At 41.4% G+C, this 26,781-nt stretch overlaps 1 protein-coding gene across 1 annotated transcript; it reads left to right on the forward strand.

The window, feature by feature from the left end:
- otog (otogelin) lies at window positions 1-26,781 on the forward strand. The gene is made up of 36 exons (XM_010783083.1): window positions 1-7; window positions 361-526; window positions 1,883-1,957; window positions 2,243-2,286; window positions 2,634-2,799; window positions 8,513-8,620; window positions 9,249-9,387; window positions 9,810-9,944; window positions 10,179-10,325; window positions 10,567-10,686; window positions 10,994-11,110; window positions 11,299-11,455; window positions 11,676-11,702; window positions 12,100-12,279; window positions 13,734-14,012; window positions 15,332-15,449; window positions 15,686-15,765; window positions 15,988-18,794; window positions 19,134-19,311; window positions 19,412-19,563; window positions 19,663-19,752; window positions 19,863-20,049; window positions 20,283-20,503; window positions 20,721-20,859; window positions 21,349-21,537; window positions 21,801-22,010; window positions 22,104-22,208; window positions 23,043-23,147; window positions 23,260-23,361; window positions 23,984-24,082; window positions 24,247-24,287; window positions 24,502-24,577; window positions 24,803-24,981; window positions 25,315-25,419; window positions 25,962-26,081; window positions 26,719-26,781. The coding sequence occupies exons 1-36, from the start codon at window positions 1-3 to the stop codon at window positions 26,779-26,781; spliced, it is 7,233 nt and encodes a 2,410-aa protein (XP_010781385.1).

Here is a 26,781-nt window from a genome sequence, read left to right on the forward strand (position 1 = left end):
ATGGACGGTACGAGTGTATTACACACAGCCTTCCCTGTGTTTACCTTCACTAGACAGCTAAAGAGCGACTGCAGGCTGCTTCGTTATAGCCACACGCACGCACGCACGCACGCACGCACGCACGCACGCACCTCTACACACATCGAACTGCCCGACTATTAGGCCGTGTGTGTGTGTGAGTGAGAGAGACTGTGAGACTGTGACACTGGCATTTGTTTTCAGAAAATTGTTGTCCGTTCTGGTACTGCGGTCAACTCAGCCGTCTCTGTATATATACTTTGTGTTTACACTGTGCAGATGTAGAATGATGAGTTCATATGCAAATTCAAACCACCCTTTTAACCCCGTCCCTCTCTGCAGCGGTCACCTGTCCCCCCACCATGCAGTACGGGACCTGTGTGTCGTCCTGCCAGCGCCGCTGCTCCGCCCTCTCCATCCCGCAGCACTGTGGGGAGGAGTGTGAGGAGGGCTGCGTCTGCCCCCAGGAAACCTTCCACAACCATCGAACACACACCTGTGTGCACAGGTAAGAACGGCCGAGGTGGTGGGGGTATAAATTAAGAAAAAAAACAACCCTTTTCTAACTGCTGATCAAACAAACAAGCAGAGAAAGCGAGATGCAATGTGTATCACTGTAAGAGGTTCTGTTTTATTACACTTAATATTTATTTTATTTGAATTTAGGCAGGAGGGAATGAGTGACCATGTGTCCTTGTTGTGAATCGGGCCAGCTCTGCCTGTTGTGAAAGGTTTTAAAGCCTGGAGTCACTCCACCAAACAAATCCTCTCAAAGTGATATTTGTATCTGCTCTGAAGTTTAGGTCAGCCTTTAAGCGGAGAGCCTTGTATCGCTCCTGCAGACGCTACAGAGCCAGAGGACCTCGGTAATTGTGCTCTCCGTTTCAGCCTGCTCTGCCCTAAAAGACATGCAGCTGAATTCCTCTTAAATGTCCCAGGTTTTTACATCCTAGTGCAGCGCGGTGACTTACTTACCATGTGATAGAGTTACATCAAGGAATTCACCGTGAAACCCCCCTTTTATTCCCGCTCGGGCTGGGGACGACACAGATATCTGATAACCAGTGAGAAAGAATTTGTAGTACAGAGGCCAATGTGTGGCACTGGCCTATATGTTACAGGGCTTTCAGCCTCTGCTAAGAACCGTTTACTTCAACGTAGATCATTATTTTACATTTTTACAATGAAAAATCGCCCCAAACAGGTGAAGTTTTTTAGAGTAAGTATGTTGTGGATTTGACACCTTACGGACTAATTTCCCCTCCTAAAGCCTGCTAATCTGTCCCCTATCCACTTACCTGTAATACTCTGTTTAAGGTAACACAAAGCCCTCTTTAACATTACTCTTTACACAATAATTAACAAACTGAGCAGTGTCTGGTTTACATCCCCAAAGCCTGGTGTGTCATTATGGCTTCAGGGGTCTTCGAAGGTCTTTCGGACATCCGATTTAAAGCCTTTTGCTTATGCTGAGATGTACAATGCAATGGTGCACAACAAACAATCTCTCTATCTGTTTTTCTCTCTCAGTCACATGTATGCATCAGTAATTATTCATCGGTCAACTGTTTCTGTGTGCTTAATTTTTGTTATTTTACAAATTATTACTATTCTGAATCGTCAACAAGGACATCTTTTGTTGTGTTATTTCCTTATAACAGACTGTGTCTATAAATGCAGTTTGATTTTAGAAAACAAAACAAAAGCACTATTTGTTTAAGTGGTAGCACATTTTTTTTTTTTTAAATCAATCTTTTACAGATAATATTTTTTTCTTTGGTTGGGATTTATTTCCCAATATTGACCAGCTCGCTGTACTATATGCCTTATATATATATATATATATGAGCGTGTTTCTTTACAGGAGCGAGTGTCCCTGCAGTTTCCTTGGAGCAGATTACGAGCCGGGTGATGTGATCATGACATCAGCAGGTGTTCAGTAAGATCCTCTCCTCCATCTTCTCCATCTAAAGTTCTGCCTTCTGTCAGTCACAGTGCTGCTTCCTTTTTAAACTGGAGGAACTTATATCTTAATGTTTAATGTGAACAAGTAACAGAATAAAGCCTACTAGTTGTAGAGATAAAGTATAAGTAAGAACAAAGCTGAAAAAACCATAAAGTCATGTTTATGAATTTGTTAACCTACTTCTTTGCTAGTTTTTGTATTTACCTTCATCATGTATCATCATAACCACCATCCTTTTCTCTCCATGTTTCCTTACAGACTCTGCCTGAATGGCAAACTGGTGTCCCAAACAACAAACAGTGGTAAGTAACTTTTGTTTCTTTAGCTAAGTTGATATGAAGGGATGCTTGTGTTTTGCTTAATATCACATTATGTGTCACATTGAAGTATGTAATTTAATGGTTATTATAAAAGTTGGAGGACACTACCACACTTCTAGCAGATCGTACTCTGTAATTGAAAGGGATCATTCATAAAAAGCAAATAAAGCACATACAATTATGAGACACTTGACGAAACACGAACCATGGGATGAAAGAGGATGGATGGAGCTTTGTAGAGAATAAAACTGAAGCTACTGGATCCTATGCATTTTTCCATCTTCCTGCAGAGTCTTTCTCACCTGTGATTTATTTTTCTCATCTTATAGACATGTTGTGTCCAGCTGGTCAGCTCTACCAGAACTGCTCGGAGGGGGGGGACGGCCTCCTGACGGGAAGGGGCGTGGCCTGCGAGCGCACCTGCGAATCCTACCTGCTCAACCTAACCTGCTCCACACACGAGCCCTGTGTGGCCGGGTGTACCTGCCCCCATGGGTGAGGGAAGTTATTTAGTCCCGTTATAATTTGTGCTGGCAAATCATTACAGACTTCTCGAATCACACTATAAAATGAACGATAGATTATTTTTGAAACTTGTCCAGTGCTACTTAGAAAAAAACCCCCACATGTATAACTTTTATTTGTATAGTGCTGTGTTGACCAGACCTACTGCTGTCCCTACTGGTCCCACAACTCAGTTACACATCAAATATGGCGATCATTGAGTGTGTGAGAAGTGTGCAGCAGTTCCACAATCACATTTTGGACCATAATAAGTGCACCAGCGAGGTGCTTATAGTGCTTCGCATTAAGCCATACTTGCCATTAGGATGCAATTATGCACACAAATTAGCACAAGTAAGTACAGAAGTACGCACATTGAGAAACAGCCTAAATGTCTTGCTGTCTGTTTGGTATGGAAAAAGAGTGTGACCCTCTTTCTTGATAAATAAAGTTTAAGAAATTAGTGTGGAGGTTTGGTAGAATCTTAAGCTCTGAGTGTGCAGGGCTGTGTTTCTTTATTCAGTCATAGTGTTGTTTTACTGCTGGCAGCCTCATTTTATGAGTCTTAGGTCATCTGTGGGAGTCAAAAATACTTATAAGCGTCCGATGAGGTGAACAGACATTATGGAGTGGAATACAGTAATCTGATCCCTGTAATTCCCCTCCTATTGTCGGCCTGAAAGGAAGGTTAAGTGGTTTCATTCTGTGACATCAACCAAGAGTCATGATGATAACAATATGCACTGGTAAGGCTTTGCAAAACATATCCACGCGTATGGCGCTTTGGTGAAGATTATACAGCTGGTAAGGTATCTGACAACAGCGGACCTCATAAAGTATTGCACAGAGAATGGTCATTTTAAATATCATTCACCAAAAACTTTGGAAGAAACACCAGTAGTATTTAAGTGGTTAAAATGTAATATTTAACTAAGAACACTAAATTGAAAATTCAAAGGCAAGAATGGTAAGAAACACACAGTTAAACATGGATATTTTGAGCTACAAAAATAATAATTGGGATTTTACTATCTTGAGATCCCATAAATAATCAATGATTCAGGTCAGGGGTGAGTTTAACTGCTATATTTGTAGCAGGTAAAAACTGGGTGGTTAGTCAAAAATCCCCTAGAGTGAAACATTACCTTTTTAGAATCACAATTTCAGCGAAGGCCAGTTGAGCAACATACATACACTGATTTTGTTGATAGCTATACCTCCCCTTTTCCCAAGTCTATCTCGGTCTATGAATGGAATCACTTGTGTGATTATGCAGTGGGCATTTTAAAACACAAAGAAAAGGTTAGCCAGCTACAGTCATTTTGATCCTGCGTCAAACTCCTCTGACTCGCCACGGTCATTCATTTATTCCTACTCACCTTTGAGAAAGATTACCTCTGTGTTAATTTTGCCAGTCTTTGTACAGGTGATTCATAAAGTCCACCAACCTATGAGTTTGTGTGCTAACTGTTAAGCTGAATACAGACACAAAGAGATCTCTTTCAGCTCCAGGTGACGGCTGGATTTATAAGGGCAATGATAGTTTGAAGGTTCAGTCATGACTCTGATTTTAAATACTTGTTTTTCAGATTGAGAATAATCGAGTTGTTTTAACAGTGACACACTTTTAGCTTTTGGCTTGAATTGATGGTGGTGATTGTATTAATGAAACTAAATAAAGTTGATTAATGATTAATTTTGGAACCCATACAAAGTGAAATCATAGTCAGACAGACAACTGTTACGCAGTGATGTCACTGTGTTACTGGAGTATGCAAAAGGGATGTGCGTGAGAGAAACTTTGGGATTTTAGTCTTTGCAAACCATTTACCGGTACATGCACAAAAACCTATATTACACACTACAGGAAAGGGAAAACCCCAAAAGCATAATGGGGCCCCTTTAACACACTCAGCTAACTTCAAAGTGAAAAAGATGAAGTGGCAGATGATGCTTTTATGGATGTATTCAGAAAGCTACTTTTCTTGGGAATCAACCTGTATTCTGTAATTAACGTAATTAAAACTTAGATGCCCCTTTTTTTCTCATTTATGATGGCGGATATGAGCGAAAGACTTCAACTGGCTGGCTTTGGTTTCCTTTCTAAACCAGACAGCAGATGATAAACAGGTGTTCCATCTGACATATTAATACTACTGTAAACTAAGATGATTATCATGGAAACAAAAAATAACTAAAAGTCAACTGCAAGGTATTCATCTGCAGCAGGACTTAAAAACCTCTAATGGGAAATAATTAGCTGAGGTGCTGACAGAAGACTCCATTGTGTTTTCATTCACAATGGCACACTTTGTGTATGATCAAAATGTGGACCATTCATTCTGTGACAATTAGCCAGCTGAACTCATATGAACCTGGACTTTCAGTTGCAGCATACCAGAATCTGGTTTTGGTTACAGTACGTATACATACAACTGTTAAAACCTGCTGTTTGCCCGTGGGCTTACCTTGAGAGGCTTGGTGACTTAATAGAACACAGAGTGTTACAGTATGGAATAAATACACGCAAAACTTTTAGCCTTTCAATGAAGATGCAGGTTGGGCGGTGATAATTGACATGACTCAACTGTAAACTATGTTGGGTTTTGGAACATCAAAAGCTAGCTGGACGAACATGTTTGGGTTTTGAGGATCCTACTGTATAAGGTGCCACAACAAAACCCAGTAGTATTATGTTTAATTTAACTTTCAATACTCCCAGTTAAGAACAATTGGTGACTTTAAATTAATACTCAACTGGTTCCTGCAAACTGGATGGTTTTGGTTTTAGAGTACGGATGCAGATCTTGCTACAATTTATATTTCATTGTTCTTTTAAATACTTCTTTATATTTCATTTATTTATACAATTACAGCTGAGTTTCCGATTGTGTTAGAATTAGTACAGCTTACAATAGAGAGAATTTATCTATAGAGAATCGGAGGGATGAAACAAATACAAATATATATACAAATATACAGTCTATGGATGAAACCCTCTTTAATGGTCACACATGCAGAGCACACAGCACACACAGTGAAATGTGTTCTCTGCATTTAACCCATCCTAGTACCAGGAGTCTAGTACTAGGAGCAGTGGGCAGCTATTGTACAGCGCCCGGGGAGCAATGGGAGTGAGGGGGTGGGGGTGAAGCCCAGGAGGTGAACTAGGACCTCTCCAAGTACCAGTCCACACTCCATATTTTAAGTCTGTTTGGGGACTTGAACTGGCGACCCTACAGCTCCCAGTCCAATCCCCTACTGAGCCACTGCCGGACAATGTCAGTAAACCAGCTATTCATTTTACAATAATCAGTCATTTAAGGATTGGACCTGATGCAACATTTAAATATGTGCACCTGCAGCCCATTTCCACTGAACTTCAGGATATCTAACATGAATTCGCCATTCCTGTGTTTCTCCAATCTCGCGACTCATTGGCTATGTGTCTGATGACTTAAGTCCACTGCCTCAGGGGCTATATTTGTGGGGTTCTGGTTACTATCCCTTTAGCAACTTTCGACGCAAAAATCTATTTGGTGTTGAGAGATTCCATCGTATAACACTGGAGTGTTTCACAAAAAGCTACTTTACATACTGATAAAAAGCGAATGTATCAACAGACGATAGCTGATGTGGTCTTGGATTGCCATATGGCCAATAAGTCCTGCCTCTTTTGGTTAATTATAGACTAATATGGAAACTACAGTGTTTCCGATATCAAAATCTAGAATGGTTTACAGATTCTGCATTTATATATAATCTCTGCTGGCTTAAGAAAAAACGTTATGTCAGAAGATCTTACCTAACTTAAAGTATCGGATACTTTCAGCCGGTAATGCTAATATCTCAGGTTCACGTAAACTTCAAAAGAATAAGAAAGAACAATATCAGCACGACATAAAACAATGATACTGGTTGTAATTAAGTAGGTTTAAAATCCATGAAAAGGACTAAAGCCTGCCAAACAATGAATGTTATTTTAACAGTTTGTGAGGGGCTGTCTGCTTTTGTTATCTGGTATAATTAAACCTGTGAACTTCACTAGACTGCAGTCAAACTTTTGCATTGTTTGGCTCGCCTGTCTATGCGACAACAGACTCCTCAGTCGCTTTAACACCATCTGATGGAATTAAAATGAAAATGAGCACTGTGTTTATGTGGATTTATTCATAATGTGCACGTAGGTCAGGAGAATGAATGATTGCGGAATCTTTGATCAGAGTAATTGATACGACAGCTTGGCGTGCAGATAAAGGAAGCTGTTAACACCGTTTTATCTGTGGTGTAACTCTACTCAGATGAACCTGAGGTTTGTGGCGGGACCATTCAGTATGTCACTTCATTGTCTGCAGCCTCGCCAGTGGATATACCTCAACCCTGGATATTACAAGATACTTATCAGCCTCGTCTCGCAGAGCGGAAAGCAAATGGAGTCATCCAGACAAAGACTGTTTCTCTCTCTATCTCTGAGAATCCTAATTGTCTGGTTTTCTCATGTATTAACAAGTGTTACCGCTTTTCATCCACAATCGTCCACTCCTAACACTCACTCGCTCTTTGTTTCCTAGTATCGCTCCGATCTAGAAGCTAACCTGCTTTGGCTCTGCCTCTGTTGATCTTTTGGCAAAGAACAGTCCTCATATTTGGTTTAGAGATAAATACGAATGATGATTATGTTATAACTTGATTGCATCATGTTAGACGACAGTTCTTGAATAAAACTCCAAACTTGACTTACGAGGCTCTGTTATTGGCCTATCAATGGTTTCTGTCAACAATTCAATCGCTTCACTCTTACTCTCATTGGCTTCACATCACAGATCTCCATGTGGGACTAGTCTGCTGCTTGTCCATTGATGAGAAGTTTGCTTAAATAAAAAATATGTTCTTTTGCCTCTGGGATTTAGTCTAGAAAGGGTCTGCTACCCTAAACTGTGTTAAGGTTCGGAGTTTGTTAGGCTCCGCTTCACAAACTTGGTGTCTGGTGTCACATTGACTAGAGCTCAAACAGCAACTCGATCAACAGAACATGAATCTGCAAACATCAGACGGTCCACGTCAAAGTTACGATCGATTTTGAAGCAAAAATGTTGGTTAAATTATTAAGGCTTTTCTCTTAGGATTTTAGACTCTTTAGATGTAGATATAGATTTTGACCAGACAAATATTTGGAAGATTTTATCTTAGGCTCTGGGAAACTGTTATGGGCATTTTACAGTAAATAGTAAGTTGCTTGGGACTGCGCTCAATTACGTCGTGTCATTATGTCACAAGTTGCGTTCAATGCATCTCGCAATGATTGGTCATTTTAAGAATATTTGTGTTTTCGAGCCATTCATATCTTAAGATAGGGAGCAGGTCCTCTTCACTGATTCTGCCATGTTTCTATAGTAACTCAGAAAGGACAAACCAAACAATGGCTCTATAGAGGGCTTTTTGCGTATTGCGCTACTTAAAGGTCACTGGTGGATTATTTTAAACTGACTGAATGGTTTTGGTAAATATCCCCTTTCTCAATGGACCAAGCCAACTGATGTTAGCATCTTGCTTATGTATGTTTGAACAGGAAATATCTAGGCCTCCTGTAAAATTATGGACCCACAGTGGCAACATTTACCAGAAGAAAACATCAGTGATCTTAATCCAATACTGTCTGACGATGTCAAACTAGACATGTTAACAGCTTTATATTTGCCCCTAGCTTGCTGAAACTCGGAGATGAGTGCTTTGAACCTGCATCCTGCCCTTGCCTGTGGAAAGGAAAGGAGTATTACCCCGGTGACAAAGTGTCCTCCCCTTGCCATCAGTGGTAAGTTCATGCCACATATAAACTCAGACCAAGCTTTTATGTAAAACTTGGTCTTGTGATTCCACATGATCTTTTCCTTTCTTCCGTTGGCCTTCATCCATTTTGTCAGGGTATACAAATGTGTATTATCTCCACCAATCATCCGATTGGTAATATCTGTCAGAATGAAGACATATCGCCAACAACTCTGCAAATTTTTCAAAGTCAGATTTGGCCTGACTCCTGAGATCGTCAGAGCAGCAAAAATGGCCACCTGATATCCATAATTTTCTGCTATCACAGATCAGAAAGAGCCTTGAAAACAGAGCGGGCCCTTGTATGACTCTTTGATTCCCTCTGCCTCAGACTGTTCATCGCCAGTGAAAGGAAACACTCTCCCAGTGATCTCAGTCATTCTCCCATCTTCCCATTTTCTCCTTCAAGCCATAGCCAGGGAAGAAGATTTAGATGACAGCCTAATAGCGCAATGAGCAAGTGATTCAGCCTTTGACAATTCACCGGCCACTTTTCTGCTTGCTGTAAACCTTAGGTGCTCGACAAAAGGAGGCCATTAGAAGTGAAAAAAATGTCCCCTCACTAAGTGGGAACAAGTTGATGCTGAATCACTGAAGCTTTGCTGTCTTTGTAGTGTTTGCCAGCACGGGACGTTCCAGTGTGTGTTTCATCCGTGTCCATCCATGTGCATGGCCTACGGTGACCGCCACTACAGGACGTTTGACGGACTGCTGTTTGACTACGTTGGTGCATGCAAGGTCTATCTTGTAAAGGTATTGAAATAATTTATCTATACTAAGGGAAACAAAAGTGTGTTTTTTAAATAATTAGATCCATTAGCTTTCTTTCTGTACACTTAAGGTGTTTAGTTTTCAATTTCAGGTTGCTTTTAGGTTAGGGTTTTATCAGTTCTAATAAAAACTGATTTTGACCGTGTCCAAACGCAACAAAAGTTGACCACTGCATTTTTCAGAAAATATCTTCTTGTGAGAATGGCAGCTCAAGAAAATTCTTCAGATAACAAATTGAATAGATACCTTAAGACAAAAAAAACCTGTTTCTCCCCTCAAAAGTATATTTTTTTGTCCAAATGTTGACCCCATCATATATATATTTATAAGTATAAACACATCATCTTAGGTTTAGTGTCAGGAGATTTTTTATTTTCTGTGATTATGTTTCCTCTCGTCCACAGAGCAGTGCTGATGTGATGCTCAGTGTGACAGCCGAGAACGTCGACTGCTTCGACAGCGGAGTCATCTGCAGGAAGTCTCTGCTGATCAACATCGGCAGATCTGTCGTAGTATTCGATGATGACTCTGGAAAGCCAGTAAGAGTCACTTCCAATATATTTTTCATATATATTAATGACATAGGTGGCCAGAAGCACATTTGCTGCATGAAAAGAAGCATCAATTCTAAAATACAGAATATGTGCAACTGGTTTTATTGTCTCACCGTTAAGTAGCAAAGCAAGTCATTGTCACTGGATGATTATATTTAAGTCAACTCTAGAATAGTATTCAAGAACATTTCAGTAAAATGTACGTCCCATTTTTTGCAGAATCCATCTAGTGTGATTGACAGGAAGCAGAGGATGTTCATCTGGCCAGCCGGGTACTTCACTGTGGTTCATTTCCCAGAGGAAGAAGTCACCGTCCTCTGGGACCGAAAGACCAGCATCCACATCCAAGTCGGACCTCGCTGGCAGGTAGGACGCTGTTTCAGTGATTTCTTTCTAACAAAAGGGTCACTAAAAGCTAAAACATTAACCAATATGTGTTTTATCCATATTCAAACTACAATCAGTCAGCTTTCTGCCTCCCCCAGTACTCCCTGAAGAATATAAATATTCTCTCTGTTCTGTACAATCTGACCATATCGACTATTTTAAGAGGATATAATGTTTACGGAATTAGATATTTGAAAAGAGATGTTGGTGATGTGTTCAGGGAAAGCTGAGTGGGCTGTGTGGGAACTTTGACATGAAGACAGCGAACGAAATGCGGACACCCGACAACATCGACTCCTCGACTTCACAGGAGTTTGGAAACAGCTGGACTGCAGCAGAGGTGAGTGAAACGTGCTGTATCATCAAACATTTGTCACACTTGATTAAATGTATCAATTTATGTGCACAAACCTACAAATACCACTAGACCAGAGTATTCAGCAGCATTAAATTGAACTAAGGACATTACTTCAAGTATATGAGGACACATACAAGGTGCTTGTATTTGTGTATTTCCAATTTATGCATCTTAATACTTCTACTCCACTAAATATTGTCTTTTTTCCACTACTGCTTTCCTGATTGTACTCCTAAGCCTCTAATAAAAAGTTGTGATTTATCACCTCTGCGTGTGTTTTTGTGTTCAGTGTGTAAACAGTCCAGATATCAGACACCCCTGCAGCCTCAGTCCGCTCAGAGAGCCCTTTGCAAAGCGGCAGTGTGGCGTCCTGCTCAGTGAGGTCTTCATGGCCTGCCACCCGGTGGTGAGTAACAGCACAACAAGCCCTCTGTCCCATTTTGAGTTTCCCAAATAAATCCCAAATAAGTACAATCTTTATTCTGGACCATTATTTCATTCGTCCTGCTCATCCCTTTGTAGGGATTTCTAAATTAACAATTTATTTTATTTCCAATAAATTACTGAAAGGTGTTCGTTCTTGTTTATGTCCAGGTGGATGTAACCTGGTTCTACATGAACTGCCTGGCTGACACGTGTGCCTGCAGTCGTGGAGGAGACTGCGAATGTTTCTGCACCAGCGTGGCAGCGTACGCCCAGCGCTGCTGCCACCAGGGCGTCCCTGTCGACTGGCGCTCACCGTCTCTTTGCCGTAAGTCAGAACGCAAGGAGGCAAAAACCTGATCTGTTCCAGGAGTTCATTTCAATCTGAAACGGTTTCCTACAACAATAATAACCCCTATTTTTAGTAATAATCATTAACTTCTTTATTATTTCCTATATGCATCACTACATTTGGTTCTTATTTGTCTTGATTATGGAGCACTTTGTCGGCGCTATTACTATCATTAATTTTGTGCTTCTTTTCACAGCGTATGATTGTGAATTCTACAACAAAGGTACGGCAATCTTTCAACTGATCTAAAAGCCATTGAATCAACACACACACACAAATCATTTATATAAACAATACAATTTACGGTAGTTTCTTTCTTGTTTGAAGTTAATATCCAGCTGGATGTATTTTTGCTTCCGCTCCAGAGAGAAACTGGTTGATTTTGAAGGCAAAAATAGATTTGATGGGAGAGGTTACTTTCCTGCTTGATTTTCATTTGATAAAGAAGTGATCAATACAATGGTATTTGTCTTGAACCCCTAAAAAAATACATAAAACATTAAGCCGAGTAGTATGGTTTACAGCATGTGTAGCTTTTGTGATATATTATACAGGCTTTGTTTAATATGAGCAATACTACTTTGTAACAGAGATACATTAACATGGCCTCCTGTCTTCAGTTCTGGGTAAAGGGCCCTACAGGCTGATCACCTTCAGGGACAGGACCACGCTGCTGGCAGCCAGCAGGACCAGCGGCTCTCTGTTCCTGCAGAAGGGCAGCCTCAGCACCTTCACCCCCACCCCTGGAGTCCTCTCACAGTTCATGATGACGCCGGGCCTCAGCAGAGCCCGACCACATGGTGAGTTACCTCTATTCACTCTGCACGGTTACAATTCATTTACAAAGCAGGATTCACTTCACTGGTCGAACTGACTTAGTAATTCTCTCTTTTTTCAGCGGTCAGAACTCACAGCTATTTATCTAGTTATCTGAGAATAAGATAATGCAAATAAGCGCACAAAGAACACTTCTAAAAGATTTATTTAAATGCAGACTAAGTTCTCTATGAGAGCATCGAAGCATCCTGAAAAAAACCCTGTAGTAAAGATGTATTGCCATAGCAATCAAATAAAAAAACGTTAAAAAATTCACAAGACTCAAGACCTACTGTGGAAACTCTGAGCACTGTTTTTATCTTTAAAGAGCATTCTGCACATTTCCCAATATTAAGGAGTGATATCTTTAAAAAAAATCCTTGCTTTTGGAATTGCTTCTCACACTATATTTTGATATTCACAATATTTTTTCTTCTTGATCTTACAAGAACACCTACAACTGAAAGAAATACTTGATGAATCTGATGATGGAAAATGTCAATTTATAACAAGAGCCTTTTATGGGAATTAACTTTAATAACACCTTTAAACGACAAAACATGTCCTTTAATTGTTACCTCTGTCCAAGCCCGGTTAGTTCATTGGCAGTCACTGCTAACACTACTTACTTTACTACACCTGGACCTAAGTGGTGAATGAAAACCTATTGACCTGGTTTCAATTTGATAACAATGTTAATCATACGTTTTTAAAATGTCATCTTTACACTGGATTTCTGATCAGCAGTCGTAAACATCCAATCACGCCATCTGTCCTTCATAATCTGTGATCTGAGAGTTACAAAGAGCCTCTGATCCAGCCAGCCGGCGTTCTCGTCTTCCATTGTTTCCTCTGTGTTAAACTGTGTTTTGGATGATTTGAGCGCCTCAGTGAAAACACTGATGGAGAAGATGGACTTGCATTGACTTCCTTTGGCAGAAGGGCTCTGAAATCAGATTGCCAAATGCTAATATGGCAACATGAGCTGCAGGCTGGTCAGAAAGCCAAGACTGGAACAAGCTGGACTCGAGAGTACGCTGCAATGCTGCTGTAATCTGGCTCAGACACCCATTTATATACAGTTTATCAACAATAAAGCTTTTGTTGTGTTCTGTGAGTTACTAGAAGAGGACTCATAGAAATGCGTTTAAATTCTGCTTTTGCACTGGAATGTTAAATTCACTGTTTAAATTGTATTATTTAATACATTTCACTACAAATAAAAAGGTGTTTTGTATCTTTTTCTGCAGCTGCTTCCCCCTTTTGCAGCTGCACAATAAATAGGAAAATAAGGATTTTAACAGATTCTTCTTCTGCAAACAAAATGTATTCAGACTAAGCCACTTTCAGTTAGAGAAAAAGAATGATGAAGTTTTGAAGGAATGTTGTGTCGATGGCTCCCGATTTACAAACAATATGTTTTGCTTCTATCTCCCAGACACATCTCGGGTTTCCTTTGAGGCATCAGACCGACCCAACTACTTCCTGTACGCGAGCCCTAGCGGCCAGGTGAAGCTGGCCAAGTGGGAGGACAGCGAAGCATTCTGGGACGGAGCCACCTTCGTGCTCCACAGGAACACCTGGATCCCCGGCTACGACTCGCTGGAGTCCCACGCTAAACCCGGCTTCTTCCTGCATGCCACTCCTGCCCGCCTCCACCTGCTCAAGTACAGACACATCGACAGCTTCCGCAAGGCCACGCTGTTCAGACTCACAGGTCAGCAGCACTGACATGACCAATGTTCAGCAAACACTACACACCAACACTCAACAGAAGTGTCAGAGCTACAGATTCTGCAACTACACTGGAAGTACCAATGTGCTTAATTTAGTGCAAAACAATTGTACCAACTGATTTAAATCCATACAGAGTATGGAGCCAGAAAAAACAACAACATGTATGGTGCATAACGTTTGTTGAGTGCACTCCAATGCATGTCTACAGCCGGAATCTCCATTGTGGCACAATTTATCAAAAATATATTTCATGTTAATTAACATACATTTTGACAAGTGACAAAAATCCTTTCAAAGTTTCCTTAAATGTGCGAACAAATATTAATATTTTGGGAAATTAATTGATAGCTATTCTATTCACATAGACCCCTGTCAAATGACTGTATCCCCAGGATGCTGAAACCATTTAAGGGTTAAGATATTTGTCTCAAGTCATATTTATCCTATACAGAAAGCATACCTGCAAGAATACATCTCAGGGCTTTTTTCATTTGTCAAGGTAATGAGCTTCCTTTCCAACACACTGTTCGTAAACTTTGATGTTGACCTGACAATAGTTGGAGACACAGATAGTAGATGGCATGATGAGGTTTTAGTGATATTTTTAAACCTCAGTGTTCAGGAAGCTTTGCTCAGGGTTCAGCTGGCCATCAGGGTTCAAAGGTCAAGACTACTGCATAGCAGCCTAGGCTAATAACTGATGCTAAAAATACAGCAGCATTTGTGTTAGTTAATGGAAATGGCCTCCGAGCCAATAGCAGATTGGATTTCCTGCTGACGACAGTGAATGCCGAACACATTCAGAGCCAGGGATGAAGTCCAGCCTTCAGACAGACGGACAGAAATTGCTTTCTAAGTTCATCACATTACTGGTCTGGGAAAACATTTAAGGATAATTTTTATCCAGGCTAGATTAGAAACTTCTTATAAAAGATTCCCTGCAGACTGAGGTGTCATCAGGGTGATTGTATCTTGTATTAACACTGTATAAGAAGTTTAATCAAGACTTTAAATTATATTTTAACACTTTTTCAGCAACCTAGTTTCATTAATGCTATGCATTGTTGCAAAGCATTGTTCAAAAACCCTGAACTTTATTTAAAATGTAATTTATGTTCCAAATGTTCAAAAGATACTAAGTTTGTCATGTGTATGACATGATGATACATCGAATATTTAATTTCAATTAATGTAATGCAACCATTAAAACCATGTGAATGCCCATTTAAGGGTTAACAGGGCCTTTGAGAAACAACAGTCTTGTGACACTGATGTTTGTTGTATTTTGTTTTTCATTAGGCCCCAGCCCGGATGCCCCCCCTGGTCCTCGGTGTCAGTGGAGGTATGATTCCTGCGTCATCCCCTGCTTCAAGACCTGCAGTGACCCGTCAGCTGAAGCCTGCGCCAGCATCCCACAGTGAGACCTTTGACCTTTTCCATAACTCAACTCATCTCAAACTGTTGGTACATACTCTCTACTGGATTTAGATATCTAATGTCATCCACCTGTGATCTGATGGAGCTTATTTTACCAATAAGCTTTAAATGTTGTATTTATTTTAAGTGTGTAATAAGAATAATTCCCCTCCACATCTTAATTTTGTCTATTACTATTCTTTTTTTAATGGCTTTTCCTTGTTGCTCTGTGTACAGAGTGGAAGGCTGCCTTCCTGTCTGCCCCCCACACATGGTATTGGATGAGATCACCCGTCGGTGTGTCTATGTTGAAGACTGTGAGTATCCACTGATTGATTTCAGTGGTGTATTGCATGTGAAAAGTTTCAGATTTTTAAGTAAAACAGGATGTTGTGTTGTTAGATTGTTGTGGCAGGGTTACAGTGTTTGAAAGTAGGAGGCATTTAAATACAAAACTGTGACAGTTATTGGTTGGGTATAAACTGTGTCTCTGTCAATCTCACTGCTTCTCTAACACACATTTTATTGTTTGGGTTCAGGCATTAAGGTTCCAGTTACTGTGCAGCCTGTAACGCCATCCACTGCTCCACTGACCTCCGCAGCTGTTCCTTCTGAAACCACCAGAGGCATTGCTCCCTCCACCACCCACCTCCAGACCACCACCATCCACCTCCAGTCCACCACCATCGCCACTACATCCTCTACCCCTCAACACACTGGTCCTACCACTAAAATGACCACAACTAGTCCTGTTGATGGCACACAGACGATCTTGTCACAGGCACCACCCGCCCCTGGCGAGCCCATCCTTCCTGTAGCTGTCTCAACTTCGGCAGCTGCTGAACTTGCTATAACAGCAGGACCTCCAACGCCCCCAACTGTCAGGCCAGATGTGGAGGAGCCACTGTCTACTGTTAAAGTGACTGAAGCCTCGTCCACCACTGTAGCAGGTACAACAGCATGGACAACTGGAGCTGTGAGGTCCACTACCAGCCCCTTCAGCCCCAGTACGTCCAAAACGAGCAGCGCTCCTTTTGCCATCACGGCTCTCTTCTGGGTCACCTCCACTACCAAGCCCTCCGACCTCCCGAAGACACTCTTCACAACCACTGCCACAACCCTGCAACCACCTACCCCTGCAGCACAGATCACAAGCTCCATTGTACAGCCAACCACCATAAGTAACCCTCCTCCCATTGCCTTGCAACCAACCAAAGCAACCACGGAGGCTACAACACATTCAGCAGCAGTTGCTCCGATATTAACCGCGTCTAGTCCAAGGCCCGCAGTAGTGTCAGAGATGTCTACAGTAACAGACAGGACTACTGTACCCAGTACTACTACCACTGCATACACAGAAACTAGCACAAAGACTGTAACAGTGGAACGACTACCCTCAACAACAACTAGACCCATCGCTCCTGGTTTACCAAGCACAGCCTCCACAACCTACTCCCCTCTGCCAACCTGGCATTCTGTCGAAACAGGAACTGTATCGTTGCCAAAAGTCACTTCAACCAGAACCACAGAATCAGTCACACCAGTTGCACCTTTCGCCACTAGTAAAACAACACTGTACGAAAGTCCAGAGACAACATCAGCAACTTCTATCACAGAGAAGATTCCGTCCAGCACTCCTGCTGAACTCAAAACCTCTACAACAATTGTTCCTGAGTTACCAATGTCAACCCCTATCCAGGTTGTTCAGACCACATCTGCACCATCTGCTCCTACCTCAAACTGGGGAACATCGACAAAGCAAGTGTCCACACTTGAATCTACTGTGAGTGAAATACCTTTAGCTACGACAACAGTTTCTGCCCCTCCCCCTTTGAAGATTACCACAACTTCTCCAGTGCCCACCACCAAAACCTATGCTGAGAGAACCTCCTGGTCTACTGCTGTCCCAACAGAAGAAACAACTAAGACCACAACTTCAAGCCCCCCAGATGTTCCAGAAGCAACCACAGTGTCCAGAGGTCCTACTGCCACAATAAAATCAACTATACCGCCGGTGTCTCCTACACAAACCACTGCTGTACCACTTTTGCCAACCACTGAGAGCTCCTCCTCTCCTGCGTCTACCATGCGGACCTCTGAGCCGTGGGTCCCACCCCAATGGGAGACCTTCTCCACCCCATTCTACAGCCCTACAGTGAAGTCAACGCCAGTGGTCACTACTTTCATTCATGAAGTTACTTCTACGAAAACTACTTCAGTGCCTCAGATTCCTGTGACATCAAATCAGGTTGAAACCTCTGTAACATCAGCTGCTGCCCTAGCCCCGACCACCAAAACTACAACGTCGCCTGAAATCTCAACTTCAGAAATTGCAGCCACTACAACGAGGAAACTGGCCACACCCTCACATTCACCTGCACCTGGTAGTCCTGAGACACTTCTCACCACCATCTCTACAAGAGCTCCACCAGGTATTGTGACCACGACGCTCAGACCTGTAATTGTGCAACCTATTACAGAGACGACACTTACAGTGACTGGCAGGGTGGAAGTGTCAACAAGATCTACAACGACACCACCTCCATCTTGGTCTCCCCTGCACACAAGGACTACTTCTGCCGCAGTTCCAAGGCCAACCACTTTCCAGGAGAAAGTCACCACCCGATTGGTGTCAACTGCTAAAGCTACACCAGCTACAACAACTACCACCATTGCAAAGACGACCACTTTAAGAACAACACCTCGAGTTACACCCAGAATCACGTCGATTGAGAGGTCAACCACCAGGCCAGCCACAGCAAGGGTCACAATAACAACAAGTGTACCAGAAGTACCTTCCATATGGACCACTCTTGGCCCATCAACTGTCAAACCAAGCCCTGGCGCAATGACCACGCCAAGAGAACCATTTATAACTGTTCCAACAACTGCAGAGTCCGTGGCCCCAACGAGCAAGACAGAACTTGCTGAAACAACCCCAGCAGTTCCCATCTTGCCCACCTTACCCGTTCCAGCCCCTTCTCCTACTCTGACAGCGGTCACCTCTACAGCCGCTCCAACGACCACTAACCAAGAGACAACCAGCTCTGAGAAAACCATGACAACCAAAGAGAAGGAAGTTTCAGCATCCACATCCAAATCGGTGACGCCTCCACATGATACACACCTGATCTTCACCCAGACACCCGGTATTCACACACCATCAACTTCTTCACATCCAGAAGCAACCTCGGTCCAAGCTACTGAGCAGGACAAAGTCAATCGTACAAGTCCAGGTGCAACCACGCCTTCTGCACTGACTTTACCTCACACGACGATGGAAACAACCAGACACACAGTAGAGTCGACAACGTCTTTGGCTGTATCACCAACAAGGAGTTGTATTGTAGGTTGACATTATACATCTTTATTTTAGACATTTCAAAATAAGAGCACCAACTGCAGCTTAAATTACAGTAGATGACACATAATTGTAGCCAATTCCTCTTGCTGAAACAGGCCATGGTATTACAAGTTTCAGAAAAAAAAAGCGTATGAGTTTATGATATTTTCCCAGATATGTATCCAATAAAGTTTAGGTCAATTGTCTGTTAAGTCGCTCCTTACCTTACGATGTACTCAATTAGTGATTAGTTATTTTTATTTTCTGCTTACAAACATCTCTGTTTTTACATTTTTCTTTTGCGACTTCTGGATTTTTACTTTTTGACTTCCTGCCTTTCAGCCTCCGTATGCAGAGATAGTGGATGAATGCACAAAGTACATCTGCGTTAACAACCAGCTTGTCCTGTTCAACAAATCGCAAAGCTGCCCCTTCACCTCTGAACCTCCGAACTGTGGACTGCTTGGCTTTGCCATACTGGTCAATGGAGACAAATGCTGCCCAAAGTGGGACTGTCCATGTGAGGAAAACAAACACACATCCAATGACAGTACATGTCCTAGTTTTGACATTTCTCCAAACCAGTGTTCATTCATTGATGTCTCTCCTGTGTTCTCTAGGTCGCTGCTCGATGTTTCCAGATCTGAATGTTATCACATTTGATGGGAACAGCGTTGCCATCTACAAGGCTGCCTCATACATAGTGACCCAGTTGCCCAATGAGACCGTCAGCATACTGGTTCAGGAGTGCCCTGTTGATTCAGAGTCAAACGTGAGTCAATATCTGACTTAGCAGGTTCCCGTAAAGTGATTTTAAATTGAAGTGACTTAATTGATTGTCTTCCATTTTGACCTGGTTTTCTTTCCAAAGCTTCTTTGGAATTTCACCAACCTCTGTTTGGTGGCACTCAACATCACGCACAAATCCAACCACATCATAATCAACAGGTTGCAGAGGAGGGTAAGAGTCACCCTTTTCTTGATTATTACTTTGTATATTAACTTTCACATACGCTTAATATTGATTTCTAAAACGAATAAGACTATTTGATATCACATGCACTCTTCCAGCTCTACGTCAACTCTCGCTACGCCAAGCCTCGATTCAAAAAGTTTGGCTTTGAGATATACGACACAGGGAACATGTACCTGATCCGCAGCCCATCTGGTCTCAAGCTGCAGTGGTACCACAGCACGGGCATGATGGTGATCGACACAGACAGCTCCAGCAACAAGCTTCAAACGATGGGCCTCTGTGGTAAGAGTAGTTGTACTCTGCAAACAATTTTCATTATACAAAATACTGTACGTTTCTCTTTAAACACCTGTGTGATGTGCTGCTCACAGTTTCTCCTTAAACGAGTGATCACAAACAAAGAACAAAACAATTACATCTGGAAGCAAAATCCACATAAAGTCTATGCTCAGGCATTCATATATTATGACTGAATCTTTGGTATTTCTTTCAACCCTCTCTCGCATCCAATCCAGGTTTCTGTGATGGAGACCCAACAAATGACCTGATGATGGCCAACGGCACCACTGTGGGCGCAAGCGAGGATCCGGCTATTTTCATCGATAGTTGGCAGGTTCCCAACACCACCAGCTACATCAGCCGCAGCCGCAGCCGCGAGCTCAACTGCTCCACCAGCAACTGCTCCGGCTGCATGCACATGCTGCAGAGCGACGCCTTCTCCCCATGCCACGCCTTCGTATGTTAATCTGTAAACCTTTTTTCAGGTTCCTCTCCTCACACAAGAGCCATTGTTAGCTTGAAACTTAGACAGTCTGCTGTTAAAGATTTATTTTTGGACACAAAAAATTACTAAATGAATAACTACAAGTTACAAAAATCCTAATGTATTTAATTTATCAGCCTTAATCTTAACATAATAAGCATTATCTATGTGTGTGTTTTATTGTGTCCAGGTCCCTCCAAGCACATTTTGTGAGGTTTGGGTACGAGATGCAGAGTACGTCAACAACCAGTGTGTTGCACTGGCTGCCTACGTGGCTTCTTGCCACAAATTCAACATCTGCATTGAATGGAGGACTCCAGATTACTGCCGTAAGATTTCTTCCTTTAACAGAGCCTTAAAATAATGTGACTCTGACAATGAGCCATCCAAATATTGCTGGTAAAACATCTGGTTAAATATCATTCACAATAAAAAAAATTGATTTGATCTGTTGGCAATGTTCATGTTATCATAGTTATTAGTACCTGGAGTTTTGGTGACACCTTTTAATTAATGCTACACAATCATTGTGACCAAAATAATACACTTTTGTGATATTATATTAATATCTATAGAAAAATGTAATAAAAAAGGTTATCATTCATTTTGTCTAATATGGTCTCCAACCATAATTGGAAAAAGGTGCAATTCAAGAGTCACTTGATAATTTACACAATCCTATCATGTTTTTTTTTTACATAAATACTTAAATGTTTAAATATGACTGATATCATTAACACCATTATATATGAAACTCCTAATTCTAAAGTAGTGATGCGTTTAAGGGACTGACATAGTTGTTGTGTGTCATCCTGCAGCATTTATGTGTCCCGACATTCTGCGGTATCAGGCCTGTCTGCCGGCCTGCACCTCTCAGTCCTGCCCCAACCATGACTTTGACGCGGACCCGGATCAGTGTTCAGGCCTGACTGAAGGCTGCGTGTGCCCCGTGGGAACGCTCCTCCACCGGCCGTACTCTGCCATCTGCATCTCACATGAGAAGTGTGGTAAGACACACTCTCCACTCCCTGTAGGGGAGAGAAAGAGATCTTGAACTCGAGGCAAATTACTAAGGCATGAGATTGTTAAGAGAACTTGTCATTATCTTTTTAGACAGTGCTTTTTTGTACACTCTTGAAATGACAAACCATAAACTAAAAATAATGGTGTGTGTGTGTGTGTGTGTGTGTGTGTGTGTGTGTGTGTGTGTGTGTGTGTGTGTGTGTGTGTGTGTGTGTGTGTGTGGGTGTGGGTGTGTGTGTGTGTGCAGCCTGCACTGACAGTTCTGGATTTCCTCGTGCAAACGGTGAGGTGTGGAAAGCCTCCAAAGATGCATGCTGCATGTATCGCTGCGACAACGACACCATCGTTCCCGTGGAGTACAACTGCTCCAACATGCTGTCCCTGGTGTGCCGTCGGGCAGGGGAGGTGATCATCAGCCTGGCCGACGAAACCAGTTGCTGCCCGCAGAAAGTCTGTGGTGAGGCCACCAGAGTTCCTGCACCCTGATTTAAAATCTTCTAGAGAACAGCATCAAATCAAAGGCTCATTGCATGTGTTTTTTTGTTTACAGTGTGTAACCAGAGCTTGTGTGACCTGCTCCCTCCTGAGTGTAAATACGGAGAGAAGGTGGTGTCGTACTACAGACAGGACTCCTGCTGTCCGGACTTCATCTGTGGTGAGTCTCCTCGCCGATCAGTAAAGTGATGGCTTTATATTTGTTGTCAAACGGATGAGCTGTGTCAGATGTGATGTTCTCCATCTTCGATGTACGGAAGCTCTGAGAGGAAAGTGAAGAAATCAAAAATTCTGGTGACCCATTTTCTTTGTCTTACTTAAAGTGAAAAAAGACATCTTATCTACTGTGTTATTGACTTGAGGGTTAGGGTAAGATTTTTTAAATCTGTTAAAACAGGTGGGTGAAAAAGTTTGGCAGGTGATTCTTCTTTTTTTTTCATCAGAATATTTTTCTCTTGTGTTGTAATGCTGATTTGTGCCACAAGAGGCTGAAGTGCACCACTATCAAACACACCCATGTTTTTTTCTAGGTAATTTTCCATTGTGTGTTAGCAAGTTATGTAACTTTACTGTCATGTCATCCTTTTGTCTACCAAACATAAATGGTTTTATTTCAAGCAGGGGGAGTGGTGCACTTCCTCCTCATGTGTCCAAAATGAGAAATACAACAACAAAATAATAAATAACCTTTCTCAGCTCTTTAAAAGTGCAATGAATTGTTAGATTAAATTAAAAAAAAAGATGTCTATTTGTTTTGTTTTTACCTGTTGATTTCAGGAGCTTTAGAGATGTTTTAACCTTTGGACAGTGCCAGGCTAGCTGTTTCCCACCATTTCGACTCTTAATGTTAACCTTAACTAATCGTCACTGGTTTAATCTTGAATGTACGGATATGGGAACAGTCAAATTTGTATATAATTCTGGACAAGAAAGCGAATAAGGATATTTCCTTAAATATATATTTCCTATTACTTTGATATTTTATTTTTTGCAGAGTGTGATCCTGAACTCTGTGAGTCGGAGGTTCCCTCGTGCAGAGAGGACCAGACGCTGATCGCCACCAGAGCCGACGGCAGCTGCTGCCTTGCTTACATCTGCAGTCAGTACAGAAATGAACTGCCATCTTCTGTTTCTTATTTTATGATGAGGGTAACTTTAGCAGGTTAGCTTGAAGCCATCAGTGTGATGAATGATGTGTGTGTTTCATGCAGTATGTTCTTCCTGCTCGGAGATGCCTCCTCTCTGCCATGACGGCGAGGTGCTGACAGTGGACGCTAACGCCACGGACCGATGCTGCCCCGCCTACCAATGTGGTCAGGGAACAAACACACACTTTGTCATTTTTGTGTTACCTTTTTCTATTTCTACATGTACAGGGTGGACATTTCAACATTTAAAAAAATAAATAAGATGAGGATTTCTGTTAAAAATCTCATATTTGGTTCATAAGTTTGGAGCCAGAGTAAGGGTTATATTTGCTTTGCTGTTTTGGTGCATAACAATAAAGATAGTGAAAGCAAATAAAAGATAATGCTTCACAGGAAGCTAAATACAATATAATAGTTACAAATACAAATATATAAAAATATATAAACACAATGTATCAATGCGACAGCTTTACAATGCGACAGCTGTACAGTTTTGCAAAGACATGCTAAAAATAGACCAGGGAATGTGCAAACATTTGAGAGAATATGTGCAGTGACATTATAATCCAAAAGGTGTTGGTAAAGGCACAGTTGGAAACTTTAATAAAAGGTGCCAACTGAACCTTGTATGTAATGAATTGTGATGAAAAAGAGACTTTACATTAATGTAGCGTGTAATGTGAATTGGGCGTGATGAGAGTTAGTGTCAGGGTTCTCTCTATTGAATACAGCATGCTATGAATTTATAAATGACTTGCATATTTTAGCTTTGTGTGTATGTGTGCAGTGTGTGAGCCCCACAGGTGCCCTCAGCTCAGTTGTCCTGTTGGGATGTCGGTGGTGTCTGTGTCCAGTCCGAGTCGCTGCTGTCCTAACCAAACATGCGGTAAGACTATTAAAAACCTCCCACAGAAAAAATTGCCACCTACATTTTAAATAGTTTTGATTTGACCTTGACTTGGGAAATTGTATATGACAGTGTAGAATTTGGTTTAAAGCTGTACAGTCTGAAATGTGAAGATGATGACCTGTGACACTTTTTATTTTCAGAGTGCTCCTGCGATAAGATGACCTCGCCAAAATGTGGCCTGGTAAGTCATGACTTATTTATTAAGTGTGTTTGGACATGTAATGATGTATATTATATACTGTACTATCTATTTATAACTTTATTTACAGTTTGTGTTCTCACGTACTCTCGTATTTGTTGTGCCATTTCTGAAGTAATTTCTGTTCACCTGTGTCCTTGGTTCCATGTGTGTTATACTCTATGTGAACCCAGTTTGGTCACTTTGTGTTCTGCAGGGAGAGGCCGCCCAACTGGACCGGGCCTTCCTATCTGACCCACAGAACCGGTGCGCCTGCAAAAGATACAAGTGTGGTAAGAACAGCAAATTCAAATGATAGACAATCAAAAATATAGCTAATTTTTCCAAAAGCAAGGAAATGTATTGCAATTTAGAAATGTTAAAAGCACTAAAATAATTAATAGTAAAGTACAAAAAGTAAAAAATGTTTTTATTATTGATTATATTAATTGACAGTTTGCCATCTAACATTAAAGACATTGACCGCTGACCTTTGCCATTATTGTGTGTGTGTTCAGTGCGAGAGGCGGTGTGTGTGTTTGGGGAGCGTGGCGTCCTAAGACCGGGTCAGACTCTGGTGGATCACCAGGACGACGGCCTGTGTCACAGCAGGACATGCAGCCGGAGCCTGGACCCGGCGAGCGGCTTCCATCTGCTGCGCTCCAGCAGCCTCAACTGCACTGCCCACTGCCAGCCAGTAGGAACACAATCACAAACAACAAACCTACAGTACACACATACAAAGTACATACGAAGGAATAAAGATTTGTAATAGAATTTACATAACAAATATTTTTAAATAAAAACATTTTTCATATCATTCACTGAAAGGGACAAACACGTCGGCATAACCAACATCTGTGAATCTGGACAGCGGCACTCATTACAGTGGGAGAGAAACACACATACTCACATATCTATATGTAAATAAACACATATCTTCATATACAGTATATTCTCTTATTTTCTTGCTGATTTTCTTTTTTTTTACTTTTCTTTTCATTGTTTCACAAAACGTTGTGTTCTTCAGAATCAGATCTACGTTCCTCCAAAGGACCAGACGACGTGCTGCGGTGTTTGTAAGAATATTTCCTGCATCTACGCACACGAGAACGGCACAACAGTTCTCTATAAGGTAGGAAGTCGACTATTATACAATAATTGTATATTAACAATAAACACTACTTCTGAGTATTTTCTTAAATAATCTGTTATTTAAACCAAGTAACTGAACCAACGTGAGTTCTGTACAAAGGACATCTTGGGAACATTTTTACCAGGTCTACTTAATAGCTTTCTTCTGGAGCTTTCAATCGAGTCACAGTCTTGATCAGCAGGTAGTTTCATCAGTCATTATATCGAGACCCAAGACAAGTGCTGAACAGTATGTGACCACATGTAATACCCTGTACTGTTTAAAACAGGGAATCTCTATGATAACTGTGCAAACTATCTGCTGATAAAACCATAATGTTTTTGAAAGACAATGGTGTATCTTTCAATTTAAAATGAACATTACCACCATTTGTTTTGAACGATGATCTTGTCTCAACAGGTCTTACACAATCCTGAAACGCGGTCTCATTCCTTAGTCGAAGTCACGTTATCTATTATTATTAGTAGTATTTATACTGTACACCTAAGGTAATGTTGTTGATGCTATCGGTGTGTTTTCAGCCAGGGAAGTCCTGGGTATCAAACTGCATGAAGTTCGACTGCACAGATACTCTGTCTGGACCCACGCTGATCTCCTATTCCTTCAGCTGCCCACCTTTCAACGAAACAGAGTGTATGAAGGTCAGCTTGAGGCATCATACACATATACACGAAAGAATGACTGTGATATTAACATAAAACTGGCAAAACTATATTTTTTACATATTTATTGTGCAATGGGGTAATAAGGAGGGACGAAGAGTGAACGTTCACAGGTCCTTTCAGGCATGCGGGGAGTGAGTGGTAGAGAAACTCCCTCTGGAGGTAACTTTGGGATTTTAGCCTTTGCAGACCATTTACATGCACAAACATATATTATTTTCATTTCCCTTTATTTGTTCCGATCAAGGCAGATAATTCATACAACATCTGTACACTTAGCGCAGTTTGGACCATGATGTAAAGGAAGAGTGAGAGGTAACTCTTATGCCTGCTCTTTACTAACACACGATATAACAGGAAAACTCAAAAAAGCACAATTGGGCCCTTAACTTAAGCAGGTTTTTGTAGTGTAACTTGAAAATTGGGTGGGAACCACTGTTCTTAAAATGTTTTCAGGTGATAAATACACAACACCTCAAATTAGAGTCATCAATGATTTCAGTCAAAGAATATCAACTTTCAAACAACAAACTCTGATAAAAAGGCATAAGGTTTCTCACAGAAAAAACGTTTTGTCAAATTATTCCTTAACATGTTTACTCTCATCTGCACTCAGATCGGTGGAACGGTCATAAGTTACATGGACGGATGCTGCAAAACATGTGAGTATCTGATCTGA

The sequence above is a fragment of the Notothenia coriiceps genome, unplaced genomic scaffold (assembly GCF_000735185.1).
Source record: "Notothenia coriiceps isolate Sejong01 unplaced genomic scaffold, NC01 NC01_scaffold00024668, whole genome shotgun sequence".
Taxonomy (NCBI): domain Eukaryota; kingdom Metazoa; phylum Chordata; class Actinopteri; order Perciformes; family Nototheniidae; genus Notothenia; species Notothenia coriiceps.

Excerpts from the sequence above, each read along its gene's own strand:
- otog (XM_010783083.1), top strand. Across the intron at positions 8,621-9,248 it reads TCCTCCCCTTGCCATCAGTG|TGTTTGCCAGCACGGGACGT; the intron begins GTAAGTTCATGC and ends CTGTCTTTGTAG. Across the intron at positions 24,083-24,246 it reads CTGTCCTAACCAAACATGCG|AGTGCTCCTGCGATAAGATG; the intron begins GTAAGACTATTA and ends TTTTATTTTCAG.